Source organism: Moesziomyces antarcticus (assembly GCF_000747765.1).
Source record: "Moesziomyces antarcticus DNA, scaffold: scaffold_v10008, strain JCM 10317, whole genome shotgun sequence".
Classification (NCBI taxonomy): domain Eukaryota; kingdom Fungi; phylum Basidiomycota; class Ustilaginomycetes; order Ustilaginales; family Ustilaginaceae; genus Moesziomyces; species Moesziomyces antarcticus.
In genome coordinates, this window is record NW_014639002.1 from 124,419 (window position 1) to 147,818 (window position 23,400).

General features: G+C 60.0%; 13 protein-coding genes and 1 non-coding gene across 14 annotated transcripts; 9 read left to right on the forward strand and 5 right to left on the reverse strand.

Annotated features, from left to right (window-relative positions):
- Window positions 1-721: 721 nt before the first annotated feature.
- PAN0_008c3430 (uncharacterized protein) lies at window positions 722-1,816 on the forward strand (the record flags this gene model as incomplete). Its single annotated transcript, XM_014800931.1, has 1 exon — window positions 722-1,816. One exon carries the CDS (start codon window positions 722-724, stop codon window positions 1,814-1,816), a length of 1,095 nt encoding a protein of 364 aa, XP_014656417.1.
- A 684-nt stretch (window positions 1,817-2,500) lies between these two features.
- On the forward strand, window positions 2,501-6,697 carry PAN0_008c3431 (voltage-gated potassium channel; the record flags this gene model as incomplete). The annotated part of the gene is made up of 2 exons (XM_014800932.1): window positions 2,501-3,418; window positions 3,707-6,697. 2 exons carry the CDS (start codon window positions 2,501-2,503, stop codon window positions 6,695-6,697), a joined length of 3,909 nt encoding a protein of 1,302 aa, XP_014656418.1.
- Window positions 6,698-6,764: 67 nt separating this feature from the next.
- On the reverse strand, window positions 6,765-7,785 carry PAN0_008d3432 (adenylate kinase; the record flags this gene model as incomplete). The annotated part of the gene is made up of 3 exons (XM_014800933.1): window positions 6,765-7,013; window positions 7,090-7,208; window positions 7,287-7,785. 3 exons carry the CDS (start codon window positions 7,783-7,785, stop codon window positions 6,765-6,767), a joined length of 867 nt encoding a protein of 288 aa, XP_014656419.1.
- Window positions 7,786-8,183: 398 nt separating this feature from the next.
- PAN0_008d3433 (NAD(P)-binding protein) lies at window positions 8,184-9,026 on the reverse strand (the record flags this gene model as incomplete). Its single annotated transcript, XM_014800934.1, has 1 exon — window positions 8,184-9,026. The coding sequence occupies one exon, from the start codon at window positions 9,024-9,026 to the stop codon at window positions 8,184-8,186; it is 843 nt and encodes a 280-aa protein (XP_014656420.1).
- A 1,029-nt stretch (window positions 9,027-10,055) lies between these two features.
- Window positions 10,056-10,394, forward strand: PAN0_008c3434 (uncharacterized protein; the record flags this gene model as incomplete). Its single annotated transcript, XM_014800935.1, has 1 exon — window positions 10,056-10,394. One exon carries the CDS (start codon window positions 10,056-10,058, stop codon window positions 10,392-10,394), a length of 339 nt encoding a protein of 112 aa, XP_014656421.1.
- Window positions 10,395-10,968: 574 nt separating this feature from the next.
- On the forward strand, window positions 10,969-12,054 carry PAN0_008c3435 (uncharacterized protein; the record flags this gene model as incomplete). The annotated part of the gene is made up of 1 exon (XM_014800936.1): window positions 10,969-12,054. One exon carries the CDS (start codon window positions 10,969-10,971, stop codon window positions 12,052-12,054), a length of 1,086 nt encoding a protein of 361 aa, XP_014656422.1.
- A 429-nt stretch (window positions 12,055-12,483) lies between these two features.
- Window positions 12,484-13,749, forward strand: PAN0_008c3436 (aldo/keto reductase; the record flags this gene model as incomplete). The annotated part of the gene is made up of 7 exons (XM_014800937.1): window positions 12,484-12,630; window positions 12,695-12,726; window positions 12,791-12,939; window positions 13,015-13,138; window positions 13,217-13,355; window positions 13,421-13,527; window positions 13,593-13,749. The coding sequence occupies 7 exons, from the start codon at window positions 12,484-12,486 to the stop codon at window positions 13,747-13,749; spliced, it is 855 nt and encodes a 284-aa protein (XP_014656423.1).
- Window positions 13,750-14,704: 955 nt separating this feature from the next.
- On the forward strand, window positions 14,705-16,198 carry PAN0_008c3437 (uncharacterized protein; the record flags this gene model as incomplete). The annotated part of the gene is made up of 1 exon (XM_014800938.1): window positions 14,705-16,198. The coding sequence occupies one exon, from the start codon at window positions 14,705-14,707 to the stop codon at window positions 16,196-16,198; it is 1,494 nt and encodes a 497-aa protein (XP_014656424.1).
- A 21-nt stretch (window positions 16,199-16,219) lies between these two features.
- PAN0_008c3438 (alcohol dehydrogenase) lies at window positions 16,220-18,292 on the forward strand (the record flags this gene model as incomplete). The annotated part of the gene is made up of 4 exons (XM_014800939.1): window positions 16,220-16,292; window positions 16,464-16,589; window positions 16,700-18,208; window positions 18,282-18,292. The coding sequence occupies 4 exons, from the start codon at window positions 16,220-16,222 to the stop codon at window positions 18,290-18,292; spliced, it is 1,719 nt and encodes a 572-aa protein (XP_014656425.1).
- Window positions 18,293-18,396: 104 nt separating this feature from the next.
- PAN0_008d3439 (uncharacterized protein) lies at window positions 18,397-18,834 on the reverse strand (the record flags this gene model as incomplete). Its single annotated transcript, XM_014800940.1, has 1 exon — window positions 18,397-18,834. One exon carries the CDS (start codon window positions 18,832-18,834, stop codon window positions 18,397-18,399), a length of 438 nt encoding a protein of 145 aa, XP_014656426.1.
- Window positions 18,835-19,129: 295 nt separating this feature from the next.
- Window positions 19,130-19,669, forward strand: PAN0_008c3440 (uncharacterized protein; the record flags this gene model as incomplete). Its single annotated transcript, XM_014800941.1, has 1 exon — window positions 19,130-19,669. One exon carries the CDS (start codon window positions 19,130-19,132, stop codon window positions 19,667-19,669), a length of 540 nt encoding a protein of 179 aa, XP_014656427.1.
- Window positions 19,670-19,742: 73 nt separating this feature from the next.
- Window positions 19,743-21,551, reverse strand: PAN0_008d3441 (acetyl-CoA synthetase-like protein; the record flags this gene model as incomplete). The annotated part of the gene is made up of 1 exon (XM_014800942.1): window positions 19,743-21,551. The coding sequence occupies one exon, from the start codon at window positions 21,549-21,551 to the stop codon at window positions 19,743-19,745; it is 1,809 nt and encodes a 602-aa protein (XP_014656428.1).
- A 203-nt stretch (window positions 21,552-21,754) lies between these two features.
- Window positions 21,755-23,081, forward strand: PAN0_008c3442 (uncharacterized protein; the record flags this gene model as incomplete). The annotated part of the gene is made up of 2 exons (XM_014800943.1): window positions 21,755-21,819; window positions 22,244-23,081. The coding sequence occupies 2 exons, from the start codon at window positions 21,755-21,757 to the stop codon at window positions 23,079-23,081; spliced, it is 903 nt and encodes a 300-aa protein (XP_014656429.1).
- Window positions 23,082-23,230: 149 nt separating this feature from the next.
- Window positions 23,231-23,378, reverse strand: PAN0_t008d0001. Its single transcript has 2 exons — window positions 23,341-23,378; window positions 23,231-23,266 (listed from the first exon to the last, which is right to left on the reverse strand). It is a non-coding gene; the product is annotated as a tRNA-Leu (tRNA).
- Window positions 23,379-23,400: the final 22 nt, after the last annotated feature.

The following is a 23,400-nucleotide window of genomic DNA, read 5'->3' on the forward strand; positions in this document are numbered from 1 at the left end:
GGTTTCACCTGGTCGATCGTCATGACTAGGATTCCGCATGGGAGCAACATTCCCGCCGCTCATCTGAGCACAATCGCGCGGCTTAGTGCCGTATATACGCGCGCAGAGGTGGAGCTGCTAACGGACGGGTTTGATATGGCTGATGCACGACAGCCCGTTGCGTGCACCGGCCGGATGTCTTTGCGCGGCCTTTACGATGTCAACGAATTGAAGTCCCACTGCTGAACAGCCACATTCGTGCACACTTATTGAACTTTCCGGCAATTGTACTTGGATAAGAACATGAGCCACCATTTGCGTGAGACCTGCGCATCCGTGACCATGCAATCCACCATCGCCCTCCACACATCACAGAGGTTTCATCCGAAGGATGGCCTTCATTCGTGGCAACTGCTTCGTAAACGGCACACAGTATCACACTGAAGGTACCGCGGCACCTGCGGCTCTCGCAAATGAATTGGTGGCTTGGCGCCATGCGGTGCGCATCTCTGGGAAAGCTTATCCTACATGGCTCGCCTCGACACAAACTGAAGCTGTGGGATCGAGTCTCCATCTGCTGAGCTCGCTTCCGACGTAGAGGCTCGCGGCATGAAGAGCCGAGCAAGTACAGCGGGCGGAGGATTTTGAGCACGGTGTGTTGTATAAGAAGGAGTACCAATTTGGCCGACTCGATCCTGGGAACAACTCATCTGCTTTCAGTCTGCGAGCCTCGACTTTAAGTATGCGAGGAATCTCTTGCCTCTTTGTGCTAGCCACGCTACTGGTGATCACCGCAGCGGTTCCGCAATCCTCCTCTGGATCAAGGCCTAATGCCGGCCGTCGGAACTGGTGGGGCTTGCGTCGTACGCGATGGCCTGATGTTCCCGATCGCGCATTCATGCCGGTGACCGACACCAATCCGGCCTTTGCTGCGGCTGCTATTCAGGCTCGGACTCCAGCTCTGCCTGTGCCTGCACCTGCCAGACAGACCGCCCAGGAAATTTCGATGCGGTCTCAAGCCGGAACTTCTCGTATGGGTGGACCAGGCTCCGCTTTCCGGCCCGTCACCAGGAGGCCCGACGAAGCTGGACCTTCGCGACCGGTCTTCCCAGCTGCTGCACCTGCATCTGGAGCAGGCTCAAGTCAGGAAGCTGGACGTCCACGTGCCCCTGCGGAAGCCCAGCTGCAAGGTACCGCGCAGGATCCGATCTACGGCCTTGGTCACAGCAAGTTTGTCGCGCGAGCCTATCAAATTGACACGCCAACTCTACGACATCTTTACAGTCAAAACGACGCTGTTCCGGCCAATTTCGAAGACTTTGTGCGAGGTTCGCGTTTCGCGTCCCTTGGAATGGTCTACCAGCCAGATCCGGCACTGTTGCACTCCATCCAAAGCACCATCTGGTCACGGCTGGGTCATTTTGGCTACAATCCCAACCGTGTAGCCGGAACGCCTGATTTGATGGAAGGCCAATTCCTGTCACCACCTCTCAACAGGGATTTCAACGGGAGGCTCTTCATGCCCACGGGCGTTTTGAGGCGCTTGCGCGGCACGTTGACGGATCGACTTAGGCGATTTGATCCCGCCTCGCCGGACTTGTTCCACCTGAACGTCGAAGGGAGGCACATCCTTGCTTTCACGACAAGGCCCGTGTTTCAAGCCAACGTTCCATTTGCGCCGAGCATGTCGGATCTTTGGATGTTTTTCGAGATGATGACTGTCAAAGGCGTCAAGACTACCATTCCGCATATGACGCTGCTGGGATCCACCTTCCTTCCCAAGGGCTTTGGAAGCGTTGGGGCTTTGAGCGATGTGATGAGGCCCGCAATCGTCTGAAGCTATTAGTTAGTCAATTTCATGTTGTGCTATCGCGCCTCTGCCTGTAAGGCAACGTGCTAAACGCGGCTCGGCGGGTCTTCTGTAAGCTAGCATCAACGCATCATAGCTGTTATACGCCAATGATAGTTGTCTGCAACCGCGAATCTCTCTCTTGCGTGAGGGACGCGCTGTCCTGTCGGCACTTTAGGCGGCCTCTGTGTCCAGTCGATTCCATGACGGCGACTGATCCTTCTGGCGCCAGTCGAGGGTCGGCGTCGGAAAGCTTTCGGTGCCCATTCTGCGTTTCCTTGATTTTGCAGCTGGCCGAGATGAGGGTCGACCACCGACAATGCCTGGCGTGAGAGAACTTAGCTCGGAAGTCATCCCCCGGCGATGAAGTGAGGCGCACATGGCGGCGGTTGTCATCCGGCAACGATACCTTGCATCGTGCACAATGTATGCAGACTTGCTTGGCTGCGAGCAGCCTGCACATTGCAGATGCAGATTTGCTTGTCGGCAAGCATCCCACAACGCGATTCCGAGCTAAATTCGAGGGAGCGTGACATAAGTGCTCTCTTCCATTAGCTCTGAAACGCAGATGCAATGGAGCTGGACGAAAGATATAAAGCAACGACGCAGTAGCAACCCCCAGTACGACCGCACATCATTCCCACCATTCGACTTTTCCTGTATCCTTTCAAGATGCGGCTCTTCAAGATGCTCCTGCCGTTGGCGCTGCTTGGAGTCACTGCGATTGGCAGGTGCCATGCTATGGATGGCGAGGAAGCCACACGCGATGCAAGGCTTCCCGTGACGGACGATCCACGCAGCGTGCACTACCAGCCGGATCCCGCACCTGCCCCAGCGGCCGAATCGAACTGGCGACCATCTTCGCCTTCGCCTGCACCTTCTCGAGAGCAAGCCGCGCAGCTGTACCCGTTCGGGGTGGAGGATCGACCTTGGACGCTCTCCCACGTACAGGCGCATGCCTCGAGCTCGAGCAACATGCCTATCAGCTTTCAAAGTCCGCGAGTCTACTGGCAGATAGGCCGCTTCACCACGGGGGATGGAAGGTCGTACGGGCCATACATGATCGGATCAACGCGGTTCTTGCTGCAGCCGTATCCTCTGGATATCCCCGTGCTGTCCAAGTTCTACACTCAGCCAGGATGGATACCGACGGATTTCGAGCGTTTCGGCGCTTCGATTGGACCGATGCTGGATACTTGGATCTTTCGACCCGAGCCGGGCATCTTGCGACTCATTCGGCACCAGCTGCATGTCATGCTCAACAACGCAGGATTGCGACCCGAACCTGTAGGAAATGAAGGGCTTACGGAGGGCGAATACCTGTGGCCACCGCTGGGGATGCGGGCGTACGGAGTTGCGGTGTATATGCCCACGCAGAACGGCGATCGTCTTTCGTCGGCTGTGGCACGGGAGCTTGCCGCTCATCGATTCCACGCGCCCCGAGTGTTCCGGTTGGAGGTACCGCTGGGATCACACAGCCGATACATCCTCATGACGCCGGTGGCTTCGGGTCATTTTACGCCTGTCGCTGCAGCGGATGTACCCAATTCGGAGTTCTGGGTGTTTCACGAAGCCATGGTCGGCGGAGGAGTGAGGACGCCGCAGCACAGCATGGCGTTGCTCGGCGGCATGTTCCTGCCCAAACGCGCCACGACATTGCTGGGTGACTCTGCATTTTTCCGACGAGCGATCTTCTAGTCAAAGCTCATCGTGCCGAGCAATCGAACCTTTCGCCATCCTTGGTAGAGTGCGGTTGACAGACTTGAGCCTGAGAGAGCATGACGAGAGGCCATTTCTGACAGCAGCCAGGGCGAGGGCACGGAAGGGTGACACGTGCGGAGCCTGTGCAACCCTGCTCATGCCGGCGTCTGCAGGTAGGACGCGGGCAGGAGGAAATTTGGTCCAGACCCTGGCCTGCTGGGCGGGCCGGCGGCGGCGCGAGGAGACCAGCAGATGATGCCTCGAAGCCTCCCGTGCGAAGGCGGGCATACACGAGCCCTCCACACTTGGTCCTGCACCTTCCCGCCATCTTCTGCCACGCTTCTATCGTCGCCTCATCATCCTCGCTGCGTTCAGCGGTCCAGCATCGGTCGTGACGACTTCGAAAATGTCCAGTCCGGTCGTCGGCGTGCTCTCCACCGCCTCCTGTCCGACTCAATTCAGCAGCAACGGTTTGACGCGATGACGAGCGATATGCCGGTCCAAGGCGAGGCGGAGATGCGAGAACGACCTCCAATGCTTCAAAGTGCAGCATCCACTCGGCCAACGCACATCACCTCGCATCTCCCTCCCATCCCATCTCTCCAGCACAACGGGCATGCCAGTAAAACGCGGTCAGCGTTTCGCGGCCACATGGAAGATGACTGGCAGGCCAAACCGAACTTGCCTTCTTCCAACACGCTCCAGACCTTTCTGACCGTCACCGAGGCGGATCTCGACGGTCAGGCCAGCCACGAGCATCCTCACCACCCCCACCATCGTCACGACAATGCGGGTGTGCATCACTCGTCAGAGCCGGGGCATGGATGGCGGGTTCGCAAGACGCCCATCTTCAGTGGCATCGTGGCGCCGTTCTCGATCATGCTCGAGGTGCCCGGCCTAACGTCCAAGTGGTACGCCAAGATCGACGCCGACGGCATCGTGGAACGCTTCATCGACAACCCGACCATCATCACCGTCGGCCTTGCCATCTCACTCGGTGCTGCGGTCGTGGCGAACTTCGCCATTGTCGCGCGCTTCCTCGAGCTTCTGCGACCGCGTGTGAGCATCGCCCTCGCCATCGCTGGATTTATGCTGCACGATGTGATCAACGTCATTGCGCTTGCTACGTTCGGAGGCATCTATGGGCCCAAGAAGGACGGACTCAGCTTGAGTGCGGCCTATTGGATGGTGTGCGCCTCGACCATCACCTCGACGCTCGTGACTATCAGTCTCATCATGGACTATGTGCGCACCAACGACTTCCGCCACGCCGGATCCGGCTTGACCCAGCTGCAGAAGGGGCTCGTGCTCGCCGTGATGGGTCTGCTCCTGTACCTCTCTCTCGGCTCGCTCGTGTTCGTCTTCGTCATCAAGATCGACTTTATCACCGCGCTCTACTTCTCCACCGCCACTGTGCTGACGGTAGGCTTTGGTGATGTTGTACCGGGCAGCCCGGGTGGCAAGATCCTCGTGATCATCTATGCGCCCGTGGGCATTGTGCTGGTAGCGCTCGTCGTGTCCGCTGCACGCAGTGCGATCCTCGAGACGTTCCAAGCTGCGCTTCTGGCTCGCAACAAGGAGCGTCGCCGACGTTTGGCCCAGCGAAAGGAGGCGCGCCGCCAACATAAGCGTCAGGATCGCGCCATCCGTCGTATCATGCCTCGCACCTTCACGTTTGGGCCCGGCACTTTGGACGCCGATGGGACTGTTAACGACAATGGCAATGACTTCGCCGAGGCACTTGCACGCATGGAACAGCAAGCCGCCACACCCGAAGTCGAGCACGAGCTAAACATCGACAGCGCCAAGACGGCGTCCTCGTACAGCACCACCGCCGCATCCGACGGCGCTACGCGCCAGGCTCACACCTCTGAAAAGTCGGCTGCGGCTACCGCGGGCGATCCTAGTCTCCAGCGCGAGATCAGCGCCCTGCAGCACGAGCTGCTCGTAGCCAAGCAGCGCACCGAGCAAGACTTTCGGCAGTTTGAAGAGCATTTGCGTCATGAAGCCATTGTCGCCGCACGCACCAAGCTCGTGCTGGCCGCCTCGGTCACCTGGGCCTTCTGGCTGCTTGGTGCGGTGGCATTCACGTATTCGGAGCGCTGGAGCTACGGCGGAGCCATGTGGTTCTGCTTTATCGCCATGATCACCATCGGCTACGGCGACTACCATCCGTCGACGCAGCTGGGGCGCGCGATCTTTGTGATCTGGGGCCTGATGGGCGTGGCGGTGCTGACCATCCTGCTGGCAGTGGTGCAGGATGCGTTCGGCAGCATCTTTCACCGCGTGCTCACCAACTCGACCTCGCGCCTGTTTGATCGGGCCGAGGCGAGGGCGCACAAGCGCAGGCTTCGAAAGCAGCGTGAGAACGCAGCGCACACCCACAGCGAGGCGCTTGAAGACGAGGAGGACGTCGAGGAAAGGGCGACTGCGGTACGGGTCAAGGATCGGTCATGGCGCCATCCGCAGCGCAAGAGTGAAGGAGACGCACCGCGGCCCAAGTCGCAACCGGCTCAGAACAAACGCAGGAGCATGGAGGCATGCGTCGACCGACCTGCTCTCATGCTGGACCGACAGACATCCTCGCCCGAAGCGCTGGAGCCGATCATCTTGGATGCAGCCGAATCGCTGAGCATGCCCAGTTTCATGCTTGAGCCTTCCACCGGAGCGGACGTGATCACGTTTGCATCGGGCGAGGTCTCGTTGCCAGCCGGCTCTGCAGCGCGTATGGAGGATACGCTGGTGTCGACGCCTCAAAAGCTTGCGCTGGCTGCGCTGCAGACGTTCCAGCACTCGGTGCGCGTGATGCAGCTCAACGAGTCGACCATCTCGCAGGCCATGACCGACGTGCCTGCACTACGCAACTACTACAATTCGCGCCAGCGCACCGCCTCGGTCTCGTCGGGCTCTTCCGCCAACCCAACCCCACTTGCCGCACCCGACGATGCCGAGCAGGCGCTGCAGAAGCTGCACACATCCATCCAGCAGACCGCCAATCCCGAGTACGAAAAAGTGGCCAAGCTGGTGGTGGCGAACCTCGAGTTTGAGCACCATCTGCGCCTGCTGCTCGACCAGTTCCAGGGACTCAAGGACCGAGTCGAAGGATTCAAGCAGACCCAGCTCGAGCGCACACGCACCATCGGCGCCACCAGTCAAGCTAGCGCCTAGACGGCTGAGCTCGTATTGTATTATATTGTTCTCTCCACTGTATCAACGAACCGGGACGTGGACGTGTTCAGCTTGAAGAGGCGGGTTTGAGCGCCGGGAAGCGCGACTGGACGATGGCGACGAGGTGCGGCCAGATCTGGTTGGAGGTGTCGCCGCGCAGGTTGACAAAGAGGTCTTGCGAGCTGGTCTTCGATGCGTCCGGGCTGGTCTGGGTGCGGCAGTCAATGTCGATGACCGAGCCCGACTTTTGGCGGTAGTGCTCGAGCATGGGCTCGGTCTGGGCGTGAAACGACTTGAGACGCTTTCCGAATGTTTCCTGCGCGTAGATCCGTGTCAAAGAGTGTCAGCTATGAGCGAACAGCGGAAGGAAGCAGAGGCAAAGCAGAACATACGACGTTGTCATCCTCGCGCTTGGAGAGCGGTTCGCCTGTGATGTCGTCCTTGCCTTCGACCTTGGGCGGATTGTAGGAGAGATTGTAGACGCGGCCGGATGGCAGATGGGTCCATCGCTCTGTCATCGTAATATTGTCGGCGAAAGATCAGCGTGCATTCTGTATAGGACGGCTTGGGAAAAGGATTCATGACTCACGCAGGATTCGGTCGAGGATGACGTCTTCGGGCACATCGAGGTTGACTACGAGCCGAAGCGGTTTGGCCTGGGCATCGAGCATCTCATCGAGCATCTGAGCCTGACCGAGCGTGCGTGGGAATCCATCCAACAACCAGTCGGCGCTACCGAGCGTCTTGACCTCTGCGCCGATGAGGTCCATCATGACCTGATCGGGCATGAGCCCGCCCTGCTTGATCACGGCGTCGGCGCGCTGTCCGATGTCAGTCTTGCGCTGGATGTGCGAGCGCAGCACATCACCTGCAGAGAGCACCGAAAAGTCATAGTGCTTTAGCAGCCGCGTCGACTGCGTCCCCTTGCCCGAGCCGGGTGAGCCGACGATGAGCATGCGCATCTGGTCATCGCTCACACGCCGTGTGGACGCAAAGCCTCGGATGGCGCCGACTCGGCTGGACTGCCCCAGCCGTGCTGTGTAGCTTGTGTTCGCCAGAGAGCGGAATGCGACCTTTATCGTCATCATGGGCATAGAAAGTGTGACAGAGGCGGAAAGGAAAGGCAGAGAGATGCATCAGATGCATGGGACCCTGGGCGCGCTTTATGTGGAGCGAGCGCAAAGTGCACTTTGTTGGCCCGGGCCAAGAGGCGATTTTCCCGCCTTCGGAAGTGAGCCGGACGCGTGCATTTTGGCTTCCCAACAACATTTCACACGCTCCTCCGCTGCCCCGCTTGCCCGGCTACCTCGCCTTCAAGCCGGAAGGAGCTTCGAGTGGGCCTTCTCTCAGCCGGCCCTCTTCTCACAGCTCCCAAAGTGCAGTCATCATCATCGGGGCTGCAGGATGGCCGACTATCAACAATTGCATTCTATACACGAATCAGAGACTGTTTGGGGACTCGACATGGACCACGTCGGGCGCCACTTCAACGACCCATCCAGCCGCCGTCGACGACGAGCATCTCGCCGCTGACGTACTGGCTTGCCTGCGAAGCGAGGAAGAGCAGAGGGCCCTTGAAGTCGGCCGGGTCGCCCCATCGACCCGCGGGGATGCGTTCCGAGATCTGGCGCAGACGCGTGGGATCAGCGAGCAGCTTCTCGTTCATATCCGTCGCAATGTAGCCCGGGGCGATGCCGTTGACCTGGACATTGTGCTTGGACCATTCGTTGCTGAGCGCCTTGGTGAGCTGTCCCACCGCACCCTTGGCCGACGCGTATGCCGGCACCGTCAGGCCACCCTGGAACGTGAGCAGCGAGCCAAAGTTGATGATCTTGCCCTGGCGGCGCGGCACCATGTGGCGGCCCGCAGCCTGGCTCAGCAGCCACACCGCCTTGAGGTTGACGTTGAGCACCTCGTCCCAGTCCGCCTCGGGGAAGTCGGTCGACGGATGACGGCGCTGAATGCCGCCGCAGTTGACCACAATGTCGATCGCACCCGAAGGCGATTGGGCAAGCGCACGATCGAACAGCGTCTTGACCTGCTCCAGGTCCGAAAGGTCCGCATCCACAGTCGAGTGCTTCTGCGACGAAGCCTGGTTGGCCACCGCCGTGATCGCAGCAAGCGCAGGGTGGTTGCCATCGCTCCCGGCTGCCGTGCCTGGTCGCACTGCGAGGATGACGCTGGCACCCGCCTCAGCAAGCGCAACTGCACATGCCTGTCCAATGCCACGAGTGCCGCCCGTGAGCAACGCCGTCTTGCCGGCAAGGTTGAAGAGGCCCAACGACGACGTCGACGGCGTCTTTTCGCATGCTACCTCGGATGTCGACATGACTGGAGTTGTGTGCGTCGCTACGTTCTTTCGAATGATTTGTCGATGATGCGTGCGTAGATGTGCTTGCGTGGATGCGGAAGCAAAGGGCGTGCCTGGCAGCCAGATGAAATGTCCAAGAGGGTTTAGGTTGGGGAGGGAAAAACAATCACAACCCCCGGMTCATGGGATCGCTGCTTTAATAGGAGCGTCCTGACAGGCTGCTGCTGCTCAAGCGTCGACGCTTTCGGTGCGTTCTCAGTGCGGGCGAGCAGGCCCGCACGAGCCGCACCCGCGGGCATTCGGCGACCTAGCCTCGACCGCCAAACTTCGCTGCAGCAAATACTCGCCAAGCGGTGGAGTTTTCCGGACCCACCGGACCGCGACTCCGGCCGTCCGCCCCGATATTGGGATGCAATTTTTTGAGATAATGTTACACCCTCGACTTCTACAAATAGGAAAATTCTCAGGGTCACCACCGACTTGTCTCCTGCAACCATGTCGCAGTAGCGACGGTGCCAACCTGTGCGGCTGGCCGTGGCTTGAGTGCCAAAGCTATGTGAGATGCTGCGACCCAGTCGGTATCATGGCTGTGCAATCCACAACCCCACGTTCTCCACCAACACAGCAGGTGGGCTGAATCCGAAATGAGAGCCCGTGAATGCATGTGGGCTGAGCACCAAGCGACGAGGCGTGGATTCGCACCCGCAACCCTGCCACAAAGACGCCGCGACTTGCGAGAAGGATCCACAGCGCCGTCCCTCCCACCATTTCAATGCCGACCTTGCGCTGATGATTGTGCTGAGAAGTCACATCGGTGTCTCCGCCGGGATTGCGATGCCGTGCCGCCGGCGAACTGTTCCCCTTCGAGTGGATAAGAACACCTGACCACGGCCATCTCCTCGTGGGCTCATTGCTTCCTTTCAGAAACATCGTCCGTCATTGGCTTCGAAACATTCTTTACATTCGAGCGAGGCAATCATGAGGCGATCTGGATCGCTCGTGTTCCTTTCTCTCCTCGTCACGAGCTGCCTGGCTGGCATAGCCGCCATGCCAGCTGGAAACCACCTTTCGGCGTTCCAACGTCTGGCTCGCGGAACTCGCAATCTCGCTCGACGTGACCTGGAGGAGGAAGTGGCTGCAGGTGCCGAGGATGCCATCGAGATCTTCGAGTTTCCGCGCGTACACGATACCTCGGAACAGGTGCACGAGCACATTGTCGAAAACAACCTCACCTCTTCGGATGCCATCCAGAAACTGCGCGGAGAAAGAGTCGAGCAGACCGAACAGCAGCTGAGATCTTCCCGTCTCGCACAGCAAAGTGGCAGCTCGAGGCAGTCCAGTTCCAGCTCTAGCTCCATTTCCAGCTCCAGCTCAAGCTCGGAATAGCTCTCACACGCCCAGACGGCACTCGCGTGGCCTCCGCCGGATCTGCACACTTTCACATCAACCCATCCTATCGATATGTGTCAACTTTGCATATCTTTCTCGTTCAAGCTCAAGATCTGTGCTGGATGCAGTGAGTTTGAGGATGTTGATGCGGAGATGGGAAGCGGGGCCCAGGGGGGGTCGCCTGTTTGCATCGCTTGGCGCCAACTGATGACGTACCGACAGGGCTACAATTGCGCGTGGCGAAATGAGTTTAGCCCCGAGGCGCGCATGTGGGTGTAATATCAAAGCGGCGTCCTGTCATTGTTGTGACTATGCAGTGGCGGGCTGAAGCCCGTGTGGCCATGCTTTCATATGAAGCCTCGACCGAAAAGATGGTGGGGCGGCACGACCTTCATCGGTGCCGCCTCCCACCTTTGCTCGCGAGACTATACCAGCCCAACCTTTTCCCGCTATCACCTCTCTCCTCTCGGCTCATCTTCCACATCGTTCTTCCAGCTTTCCCGACGCCATCTCAAGACCAGCCAAGCTTTTCGTTGGACCTGCAGTACTGGCTCTGGGAAGATCGAGTAGGATGTCGTGGCGAGCATCGTCGTTTGCGCTTGCGATGGCATACTTGCTGGGCCTGGTGTATTCGGGTGCAGCCAATGCGGTGGTGCAGGACCCGATGGAGGCGCACGCCCAAAGCTTCGGCTGGCTTGCCATCCGCAACTTCACCTTCTGCATGTCCCGACATCCCGATCCGCCCAACAAGCCGTTGGGGATCCAACCCACTGGAACCACACTCAGCACTTCGGACCGCAGAAAGCCAAGGACTACGGGGATGGGTGATAGCGTGGTGGTGCTCTACCATCCTGAGCAGCCACAGCAGCCAATCGCGTGGTGCAACACACTCGTCGCCTTTACGAGCACAAAACACATGAAGTGCCACACGGCCCTGCCCACTTGCCAGCGCTGCGATGCGGTTCGATCCGGACAGGAGGGAGGCAAAAATGGCCAGCCTGCCCAAGCGGCACCTCCAGCGGGTGCACAGGCTGCAGGGCAAAGCGCAGGCCAAGGTAAAGCTCAAGACTCGAAGCCTGCTAACCAGCCCGAATCTGACCAAGGCATCCCTCGACGTAGGCTTGATCCGCCCGCAACGCAAGACCAGGACGACAAGGGCCTGGTCTCCCTCACCCGGCGTGGCGAAACCACCTCCTCCCAACCAGGCAAGGACCCCACATCCCAGCCGCAGGACAAGACAGCGCGATCCTTTGGCACTCCAAGCTCTTCGTCAAGTCAGGACTTCCTCGCCGACGCTACGCTGCAAGAAGCGATTCACGAGTTCCAAGACTTTTGCGAAAACAAGTTGACCCTCGCGGTTCGGGCCGACTGTCCTCTACACGTCGTTCGCGGCTGGTTGGACGAGCCACCCTTCGACCTACACCGATTCTGCTCGTCGCAGCAAGGCAATGTATGGGTTCATCATGGCCCTCGCCACCGCGATTCTAATGCCGATGCTAGTGCCCAGAGCAAGGACGACCAGGGCAAGGGTTCGACCAAGCAGCCCGAACCAGTCACGGGTGAAGCGCGCAGTAGGAACGTCGACCCGCACTATGAACGTGGCGCCTTCGATCCCAATGATCCCATCGTACCCTGGCCCGAGGACAAAGGCTCTTGAAGTCGCAGTCACCATGCCGCCGCTTACTTTGCGGGGTTCATGAGTCGCTTTTCGTGACCATGATTTTTTGGCATTTGAATTTAAATTACTTTTTTTTGTTCTCGCAGTTGCGCGCGGTTTGAGCAAAGGGCGTGAAGTAGAGGAGATGCATCGATCTCGTCAGAGGATAACAGGGCACGAGTCTATACAGGCGAGTGACAACGAATGGCGGGCTGGAGTGTAGGACATGCAGGGCAAGATCGGAAGTCGTAGCGAGGCGGCGGCTGACCAAGTCATGCAGGCCGAGTGCGGAATTTGGCGCTTCGCCAGGGTCCAAGAGTGGAGGCGAAGTGGGATCGAGCGCACGGTCCCTTGCTCTGCTCTTTCTTCCTACCAACTCCACCCCATCCTTCCTCTCTCTAGAACCAACCTTCTCATCACTTGTTCAAAATGACCATCAAGCTGACTCTGCAGTCGACGTATCCGCTGGGCGAGGGCGTGGACATGCCCGTGCTCGGCTTTGGCGTGTACAAGAGCCCCACCGACGTGACGGTCAAGTCGGTCACCACCGCACTCAAGACGGGATACCGCCACATTGTACGTGCATCTCTGCTTTTGATCCTTGGGACGGACTTGCTGACCCAGGTATGCGTGATTGTAGGACTCGGCCCAGTACTACGAAAACGAAAAGGAGTAAGTGTGCACGTCTACACGTTGCAAAGATGACTTTGACTGACGAGGTTGGTGCTGGATGTAGGGTGGGCGATGCGGTGCGTGCATGGTGCCTCGAGACGCACTCGTCGCGTCGCGACGTCTTTGTGACGACCAAGATCATCGCTCCCTCCAAGACGCAGGAGGAGACGCTGGCGTCGCTGCGCGAGTCGGTCAACAAGATCAACCTTGACGGTAAGCTGTCCATTCGCCACATTACATCAGAGCCGCAACGTGGTGTACTGATGTTTCCTTCGCGTGATTGTGCAGGCTACGTGGACTGCTTCCTGATCCACACGCCTACCTCTGGCCCCGAGGGTCGCAAGCATCTGTGGGAGGCGCTCAAGGAGCTGCGTTCCGAGGGCAAGGTGATCACCATCGGCGTAAGCAACTAGTACGTCAAATCCCCCATACATCGAATCTCGGTGGATACGGTCGTAGCTGACAGACCTTTGTGTCGTGGCGATGGCAGCGGGATCAAGCATCTGCAGGAGCTCATTGACGCCGGCGAGACGCCGGCAGTCAACCAGATCGAGCTGCACCCCTGGTGCCAGCAACGCCCCATTGTCGAATTCTGCAACAAGCACAACATCGTTCTCCAGGCCTACTGCGTAAGTCTGCCCCGTCAGCTATCAACGAAACCTCGGCTGACCATACTTTGTTTCGGGAACGACAGCCGATTGTGCGTGCCAAGTACGCGGACGATGCGGAGCTGGTCAAGATCGCAGCCAAGCACAAGGTGGACTGGTCGCAGGTGCTGTTGCGCTGGTCGCTGCAGAAAGGGTGAGTACCCGAACCAGCCGATGTCAAGATAAAGCTCAACTGACCAAGGAGTGGGGTGAAACTAGATTTGTGCCGCTGCCCAAGTCGGACACGCCTTCGCGCATTGCGTCCAACGCCGAGATCTTTGGGTTCGAGCTCGATGCCGAGGACATGGCTACGCTCGATGCCAAGGATATGGGGGCCGATGGCGCTGTGGCTCCCAACCCGGTCGAGTGCCCCTGATCGGGCGTATACACACTACACACGTTGAGCTCGCGCTCTTCGGAGTCGGCTTTGCATGTCCCAACGTCACTTGTAGACCCGTCAAAGATATGCAAACCCACTCGACTGGAAGCGGGCCAGAAGCGTGGTGAGGCTGAGCGCATTCCCGGCCGGCTTGCAGAGGAGAAAAACAGTCGGGGCCGGAAGCGAGAGGGCGAGAGGGCGAGAGAGAGGTTGCAGAAGGCTGCAGATGACGCGCGTTTGTGGTGCAGTCCGCTCCGTGTTGGTCTCACAGCTCCGCCGCTCCAAAAAACTCGGAGCGGTGCGCGCTGACCGAAGCAGCACGCTGCCAAGCGCCTCGGCACACGCAACCATGCTGGGCTGAAAAAAAGGAAGCAATTTCCTTTGCCAGCGGTACATTGCGCAATTCACTGTCCGCAAGGTAACAGTGCCGGTATCAGTAGCGTTCGGAGGTTCGGCAGGCACAAATGAGGTGGTGGGTCGAAGAGGTCGGAGCTTGAGCTTGCGTGCCGAGCGGCGGATGCGCCGACAGACAATGGGGCTCGAGGGCGAGTCGGAACGCGTTCCGTTCGGCAGAGAAGATTGAGCCAAACGGAAGAGTGACAGCACGGCACGCGCCGCTCTTGCAAGCGACCCGGCTCGCCTGCTCGTCTGCTCGCTTGCGCATCGCCTGCATCGGCGAGGCTTTGGCTGGCTGCATTTGCAGATCAGTGCCGCCGAAACAACACACGGCGTCTGGCCAAGCGGCTTCGATTCGCCTTACTCGCTCCTGCCGCTCCTTCTGAGCAGAAAAAAAGAGTCAGGCACCGCAACTCCCTTGCAGCAGAAGCCGCGGTGCGGCTCGCTTCGTGTCGGCCGCTCGTTGCTATCTCTCGACCCTCGCTGCTCCCCTCTCCATCATCTCTTTCGGAAACAACAGCGCCCATAGCAGGTCTTATCGAGCGCCGATCTCATCATGAAGTCAAGCGTGGTCCTCGCACTGGGAGTGCTGGCGTCGGCAGCTCCGACGGTGGCTGGGCCCATTTCGCACGCAGCGTATCGCCCTGTGAACGTGCATCGACGACAGTCGGTTGCTCCGGACGGCAGCACGGCGAGCCAGCAGGCGATCTACCAGCAGGCCTTCACCGATCCTGTCGGAGCAGCCAAGGCAGCCAACGCGCTGCCGTTCATCGCAGGCCAGTACGCCACCGGCGGACTGTACCGCTACAACCTCGTCGAGGACAACACCCAGCTGCCCTGGAACGCCAACGTGCCCTTCATCGCCGAGGCTGCCGTCAACGGAAGCGTCGATGGCGGCTGGCAGGCGCTGCCCAACATCGAGGGCATGACGCTCAACCGCACCTTCGCCGTGCAGCCGGGCGCAGTCATGCCGTTCTACCAGACGCAGGGCTACGATGCCTCCAAGGTGAAGCGCGCCGTGATGGTCATGCCGGGCAAGCCGCGCGACTGCTGGAAGTACACCTCGCTGGTGCAGAACGCGCTGAACGTCTACACCACCAACCCGCAGAGCGCGGGTAACAACCCCGACGGCACCTCCTCCACCAGCGCCGCCGACAGGACCGCCAAGGACGAGGTGCTCATCCTCGGCCCGTGCTGGATGAACTCGGACGACGCAAAGGCGGGTGCGATCCAGTCGGGCGAGCTCTACTGGCACGGCTCGGAGTGGCAGTCGGGCATGGCATCGCGCGGACCGGGTTCGACGGCGCTGTCGTCGTACGAGGTGATGGACGCGTTCATGGACACGCTGTTCGACAAGACGCAGTTCCCGGCGCTCGAGACGGTCGTCATGGCGGGCCACTCGATGGGTGCGCAGATGGTGCAGCGCTACGCCGTGGTCAAGCAGCCCGCCGCATACGACGCCAGCGTGTCGTACTGGGTGGGCAACCCGGGCTCGTACGTCTGGCTCACCTCGACGCGGCCCAACCAGAACAACGCCAGCTGCGCCAACGACTACGACGAGTGGGCGTACGGACTGGACGGCTCGGGCGTGCCCAACTATGCGCGCGAACGGGTGCGCGACGACCAGAACGCGGTGGTGCAGATGTTTGCCGCACGCAACGTGCACTACAACTACGGCCTGCTCGACAACGGTCAGGGCGACACGGCGTGCGAGGCGTCGTACCAGGGCGCCAACCACCTCGAGCGCGGCTGCCACTTTGTCGAGTCGGTCGCTGCACTCAACGGTAACGCGCTGCCCAAGACGCACACAGCCAACTTTATGCCCAACGTCTCGCACGAGGACTACGCCATGCTCTCGTACAACATCTCGCTGTATCGACTGTTTGAAGAGGTGCCCGAGGGGGCCTCCAACGCCACCAACAGCTCGGCCAAGGGCGCCGCTACAAAGGGCCGAGGTGGATCGTCCAGCGCGGCCGCTCCCCAGGCACTAGTGAACAGCGTGGCGCTGGTCGCCGGCGCCATGTTTGTGTTCGGCCTCAGCCTGCTTTAGATGCGCTTCATAGACGCAGCAATGGACACTCTAGACACACAGCTTCGACACACAGCTTCGAACAACCTGCCTGTGAGTGGATCGAGGTTGACAGGTGAGATTGGGATGAGCTCGGACAATTGCCCGGCGACTGCTGGGTTGCTGCGTTGGCTGTCGTGTGCGCTCAGCTCAGCATCGCCTCTTTTCTTTCCCCGCAGGAGCCCCACAGACCGAATTTCCAACTCCTCTCTGCTCGGCCACGTATTTTCGCACGCATCGCGGACAGCCGCGCCGATTAGCGCCGTGGCCGAGGAGGAGCCCCAGCAGCAGAGCGCACAGACAACGGCTCTCGGCAACTCGGAACAACCGTTGCAGACGGGCCCACCGGCAGCTCTCCCGCTCAACGCCGCTGGTCCTCGTGACTTGGAGCCGGCACACACTTTTGCTCCTTGCCCTCTCTCCACCACAACCCCAACCCCCATCTCTACCCCGCACGACATCGATCCAACATGCCCAAGCCAGGACCCGCGAGTCGCAGCACGATTGCCAACCTCATGCGCCTGTCGCATGTGGCGGGCTGTCCCTGTCACGGATGCAGCGTCGCGCGCGGCGGCGCCAACCTCGCGCGCGCCGGTCTCAACATGATCTCCAAGCACAACGCACAGCCCGGTGCCAACGCGCGCGGCTACGCCACTCCCGTCGACAACCTCGTGCAGAAGGAGTACGCCTTTGAGCTGGCGGCGTCCAACGTGCGCTTTGGCGAGGGCGTCACCAACGAGGTGGGCATGGACTTTGCCAACATGAAGGCGCGCAAGGTGGGTGTCTTTACCGACTCCACCGTGCGCGGCCTCACCGCCATGAAGCAGTCCATCGAGGGCCTCGAAAAGGCCGGCGTCAAGTACGAGGTGTACGACAGATGCAGGGTGGAGCCCAACGAAGAATCCTGGTCCGACGCCATCAAGTTTGCGCGCGATCAGGACTTTTCGCACTTCCTCGCCGTCGGTGGCGGCAGTGTCATGGACACCTGCAAGGTCGCCAACCTCTTTACGTGCTATCCCGAAGCCGACCTGCTTGAGTTCGTCAATGCACCCATCGGTCGCGGCACGCCGATCGACAAGGTGCTGCGTCCGCTGCTGTGTGTGCCCACCACCGCGGGTACCGGATCCGAGACCACGGGCACCGCCATCTTTGACCACACCGCCACCGAGTCCAAGACGGGCATCGCCTCGCGTGCGCTGCGTCCGCTGCTCGGCATCGTCGATCCGCTCAACACCGAGACGTGCCCGACGGCGGTGCACGTCAGTGCAGGCCTCGACGTGCTCTTCCATGCGCTCGAGTCGTACACGGCCATCCCCTACAACGAGCGCATGCCTCGCCCCGCCAACCCCATCCAGCGCCCCGCCTACCAGGGCCGCAACCCCATCTCGGACGTCTTTTCGCTCTGGGCGCTCAAGCAGACCGTCAAGTACCTCCCGCGCGTCGCACGCGACCGCACCGACGCCGAAGCGCGCGGTCAGATGCTCCTCGCCGCCACTTTCGCTGGTATCGGCTTTGGAAACGCCGGTGTTCATCTGTGCCACGGTATGTCGTACCCGATCTCCGGGCTCAACAAGAAGTTCGGCAAGTATCAGCATCCCGGATACCAGGTGGACCATCCCATCGTGCCCCACGGCATCTCGGTCGCACTCACCGGTCCGGCCGTGTTCGACTTTACCGCTCCCTCGGCTCCCGACCGCCACCGCGAGGTCGCTGCGATCTTTGAGGGGTACCAGAACGGAAGCGAGGCGACCGACATTGCGCGCCTGCCCGATGCAGAGGTGGGCGCGCTCGTGTACGACCGCATCGCAGCCTTCCTTGCCGACCTCGGCGTGCCGCGTGGATTGTCCAAGATCGGGTATGGAAATGAGCATGTAGAGGCGCTCGTCAAGGGCACGATCCCGCAGAGGCGCGTGCTCGACCTTGCTCCGGGTATCGGCGACGTCCACGGCGCAGACGGCCACGAACACCTCGCCCGCATCCTTGAAAAGTCGCGTAAGTATCGCACAGTCCAAGTAGAGCAGTAGACATGCGACTGACCTTGCCCTTCTCGAAACGCCATGCACAGTCTCGTACTAAGCAAAGACAGCGCGCTCACCAATTCATCTTGGCTACACACGTAGGTGCAACTAGCACATTTCAAGTCTGACATTCCGTGCTACGACTGCTTGGATTCTCGCTGTCTACGAGCCAGTTAATGCTCTGGTTTGAGGGCTCGACGACTGTCCACTTGCGGCGTTGCTGGGGCGAGTGGCAAGGTGCAGGCACGTGTGAGCACAGTCGGCCGGAACATCCTCGTCGTTTTGGTACGCCACAATGCGAGGCACGGGCACCGATGTCTCGCGACTCACGTAGCGCAGTGCTTCGTACTGGTTGACCACCCGCGCTGTGGAGCTGGCCGTAATCTTGGCATAGCGAGGGTGACTGGCCAGCTCTGCATCATTGCGCACCATCCTGACGAATACTCGCTGGCCGTCCATCTTGGCCACGGCATAGATGCGTTCGCCCGTGCAGTAGCAGCTCGCCACCTCGATGCTCTCGAGCGAGGCCGGAAGGCGTCCTCTGATATGATCGGGGATCCATGCGTACTTTTCGCGATGGCTGGGTGGAACCTCCCACATCCCGATCGGTGTGTTGAGTTGTGCGGCTATACTCGTGGTGAGACTCGTACAGCGCAAGGGCTGAGTTGAAATCGGCAATCCCAGCGTGTGGAGCCGCGGCCTCGGTGGGGACTTTTTTTGGTGGGGACTTTTCCGCATTTGCGCCGCTGCGCAGTGATGATGAAAAGTGGAGGGAAGCCGCGCGTGAAACTCGGCTTTTGCATGGAAGCCGCATTGTCCTTCCTGCCCTCAAAAAGCCGTTTGTACGACGTCTCTTGCTGCCTTACTACCTTCACCATCACAGCTTTGTCTCAACATGTCGTCGTACCTCTCTTCGCAAACGTGGATTCGCGACCTCATCTCGCCCTTGACGGGCGGCAAGGATCCGCTGGCCAACCTGTCGTGGATCGGCGTTCTGGGCGCACTCACGCTCGCAGCGCTGCCGCACTGGTACACCATCTACCTCGCCGAGAGCAACAAGGTGCAGGGCGGATGGTCCAACGTCAACCCGCGCTTCTGGGTACAACAGCTCATCGCCAAGTCCGCCACCTCAAAGCTGTCCGAGCTCGAGCTATTCATCCTCCGCGGCCAGAGTTGCCAGGCCAACGCATTCGAAAACGCCCCCCTCTTTGCTGCCACCCTCATCTGGGCCAACTACACCGCTCTGCCGCTCGCGACGATCAACAACTTTGTCATCGCTTACCTCGCTTCCCGTGCGCTGTACACCGTGCTCTACCTCAACACCACCTCCAAGGTCAACAGCTTCGCCAGGACCATCGCGTTCAACTTTGGCATCGTCCACATGCTCTCCCTCTGGATCCGTGGCGGCCTCAACATCAGCCCCAGCCTCAAGTAATCTCCCCACCCAACACAACCCAGACACGCAAACGTCACAGGAAGGAAATACATTGATTATTCAACGGTGGGCACTAGAGCTTGGAGGCGAATCGGGCGCGCAGTACGTTCTTCTGCACCTTGCCCGTGCTTGTCTTTGGCAGTTCGTCGACAATGTCGAACCACTCTGGCACGGCGAAGCCCGACATGCGCTCCTTGCAGTGTTTCTTGAGCAGCTCTACGAACTCGACGTTCTCCTTGCTCCCCTTGCGTTTGAGCGCCTCTGCGTTCAGTTTCGCCTTGGCCTGTTCGGTGAGCACGACGAAAGCCTGACCACGTTCACCCCACTTTTCGTGCGGGCGCGCAATCACGCAGCACTCGAGCACATCCGCATGTGCCGCCAACTCCTGCTCCACCATGAGCGACGAGATATTCTCACCGCCCGAGATGATAATATCCTTACCCCTATCGAGGATCTGAATCTCTCCACCTGGGTGGCGGACAGCAAGGTCGCCCGTGTGGAACCAGCCTTTCATGACAGCCTTGTCCGTGGCGGCTTGGTCGTTGTAGTATCCGATCATGGTCATGTTTCCGCGCACCACGATCTCGCCCGTTTCCTTGCCGTCGCGCGCGACGTCGATGAGGTCCGAAGTGGTCTTGTCGTTGGACGACTCGGTGCGCACCACACGCACCTCGTCCGAGGTGAGGTACGAATGTCCCTGGCGTGCCATCATCCTTGCGCGCGCGTCCACGTCGAGCTTCGCCCACTCGGGCTCAAAGTACCGCCGCGTAAACGGACCGTATGTCTCGGTCAAACCGTACACGTGCACGGGGTACAGATTCAGACTCTCCATCTTGGCCAGCAGATTGGCCGTGGGAGCCGAAGCAGCAACGGCGACGTTGACGCGGCGATCCAGCTTTCGCGCATCCGGGTGGTTGGTGAGTCCGATCTGCACCGTGGGTGCACCGCAGTAGTGCGTGACGCCGTGGTTGACCAGCGCGTCCCAGATGACCTTGTTGTCCACCTTGCGGATGGTGTGGTGCGTCGCCAGAGACGCAGTGACTGCCCAGGGGAACGTCCAGCCGCACGCGTGGAACATGGGCAGCACCCACAGGTACACGCTGTCCTGCGTGATGTTCGCCTCGAACGCGTTGGCCACCGCAGCGAGGTATGCGCCTCGGTGATTGGTGAGCACACCCTTGGGCCTGCCCGTCGTTCCGGACGTGTAGCAAAGCGCGATGGGCTGCTCCTCATCCTGCGGCGCATCGATGAGCTTCCACCCAGTCTTGGGTTCCGCAGTGGGTTTGGACGACTGGCGGTGCTGGTCGATCTGCGCCTTCTCGGCGCGCTGCCACTCGACCCAGCCACGGTCGAGGAACTGCTCGTATGCATCATCTGCCTCCTGCCCACCCGAATCCTTGCTGATCACCACGGTGATCCCAGGACCGGGGTTCTCAGGCACCAGATGCTTGAACTCGTGGTCGGCGAGGATGATGGTGCTTCCGGAATGCTCGAGCACGTACGCCACCTCCTTGGGCGTATTGCGAATATTGATCGGGGTGATGATACCGCCCGCTGCAGGGATACCGTAGTGGGCATCGGCAATCAGCGGCGCGTTGGGTGAGATGACCGCCACCCTGTCGCCGGTCTTGAATCCGGGCACCGCGCGCAGCGCAAATGCGAGCGACAGCGTGCGTGCCGCCCACTGCTCGTAGGTGAAGCCGTAGCCGCGCTCGGGGTGCGTGATGGCGAGCTTGCGCGGTGTGATGAGCGCCGCGCGCAGCAGGAACGACACGGGCGTCAGCGACGACCGGTAATGCGATGTGCCCGGATGCGTCGAGAGCGACAGCTCGAACGGGATCGACGTAGGAGGCTGCGACGAACGTGGCGGCGTATACGGCATGTTTGCGTTGCTAACAGCTTGAAGGGGACGGAGATGGTCGGGTACCGAAGGAACGAGCCACTAGGGCAAAGGCGGGTATTTAAATGCCAGCGTTGGGACGAGATGAGACTGGGCACCGGCTATTCCTGCGGGGTTGACGGGGTGGGGAAGCTGACGAGCCTTGCCAAGCTCACCCGCAGCAGCTAAATTTGGTTCACCCGAGAATGGCTCGCCTCACGTCCGACATGTGGGGTACCGGTGCGCACGACCACTCTTCCGAAATGGTTCAGTATGCCCGAGCTCCCCCGCACCCAACAGCGTAGTGATTCCAGACTGTCAAACCCGTGACGGTTCTCGCTCACCTAGTCGTATGAGACCCCTGCGAAGTCTGTTGAGATGAGGCCGGCCAGCCACCACGGGCCAGAGAGCCGGGAGGAAGCGGCAGGCAAAAGGTGTTGGGCTGTCAACCTTTGACGGCAGCACCGGAGCGGCTATCCGATTTTCGACGTCGAGTTTCCCCTTTTTTTGGCTCTGTCCTACCGGCAGACGGGCGCATCTCATCTTCCGAATGCCGGTCACGCGCGCCAAACCCTGCGCACGAGCCCGATCCCACCTTGTCCGACCCTCGCACAGCCAGACTTCACAAAGAAGACCCTCGGTGCCACCTTGCCTGATACCACCAGAATCCACGCTGTCGCTGACATATACCACAGTGTGTTTAGAATGAGGCTGATCGCGCTGGGCTCGTCGTTTGCCGCGGGGCCTGGGATTGCGCCTCAGGTCGACGCGGCTGCTGGACGCAGTGGGAATAACTATCCGCACCTCCTTGCGCGCCGTTTGGGCTTGGATAGTGGCGACTCGACGCAGCTGCTCGACTTGTCCGTCTCGGGCGCAACGATGCTCAACCTCATCTCGGACGATCAAGATACAGGCGACAAGGTGTTCCCACCCCAACTATCGCTGCTTCCCTCCGCCGACGATGACGACCAGACCATCATCACCGTAACAGGCGGGGGTAACGACATGTTCTACATCGGCAGCATGTTCGCCCGCACCCTCTCAATGACCCTCTGGGGCCGCATCTACTCCCACCTCTTCATGACACAAGACCAGAAGCAAGGTCTCGAAAACCCCACCATCGCCTCCCCCGATCAGGTTATCGAAAGGTTCAACATCTTGCTCGATGATCTCCACAAGAGATTTCCACGTGCCACCATCTACCTGGTCGAGTACTTTGCCATGATGGGTCCGGATACAGTGGGTGGTAGGCACGTTGCTTGGTCGCAGGATCAAGTCGACAGGTACAAGCAGACCGCAGATCAGCTCAAGCAGATCTATGCACAAGCAGCCAAGGGCAGAGCAAACGTACACATCGTTCCGCTCGCACAGGCGAGCTACGCCCACGCCATTGGCTCGAAACAACCCTGGGTCTCGGACGGATCCATCCTCAACTTTTACCGCGGCGGCGCCTTCCACCCCAACCTCGCTGGCATGAAAGCTGCCGCCGACCTCATCTACGATACCCACCAAAAACTGTACACCAAAGCATAATCCAAGCAGCATGCTACCATCGCAACCACAGCTTGAGGCATCGTGCGTCGTGAGAGCCAAAAAAAGAAAAAAGAAATCGAGAGAGAAGGTGGTGGAGTGTGCTGCCTGGAGTTGGAAATTGGCGAAAGTCGGAGCCGTCAAAAACGAGTTAGACTAGGTGGGGTTCGAACCCACGAACCCGAAGGACGAGGAATAGGACACCGCAGCATCTGCGGGTCTCGGCGTCCGGAGCCTGTGTCCTGCGCCAAAAGGTTTAATTCTTAAATCTCGCGCGTTTGACCACTCCGCTACTAGTCTGCAGCATGTGCCATGCCTCGAA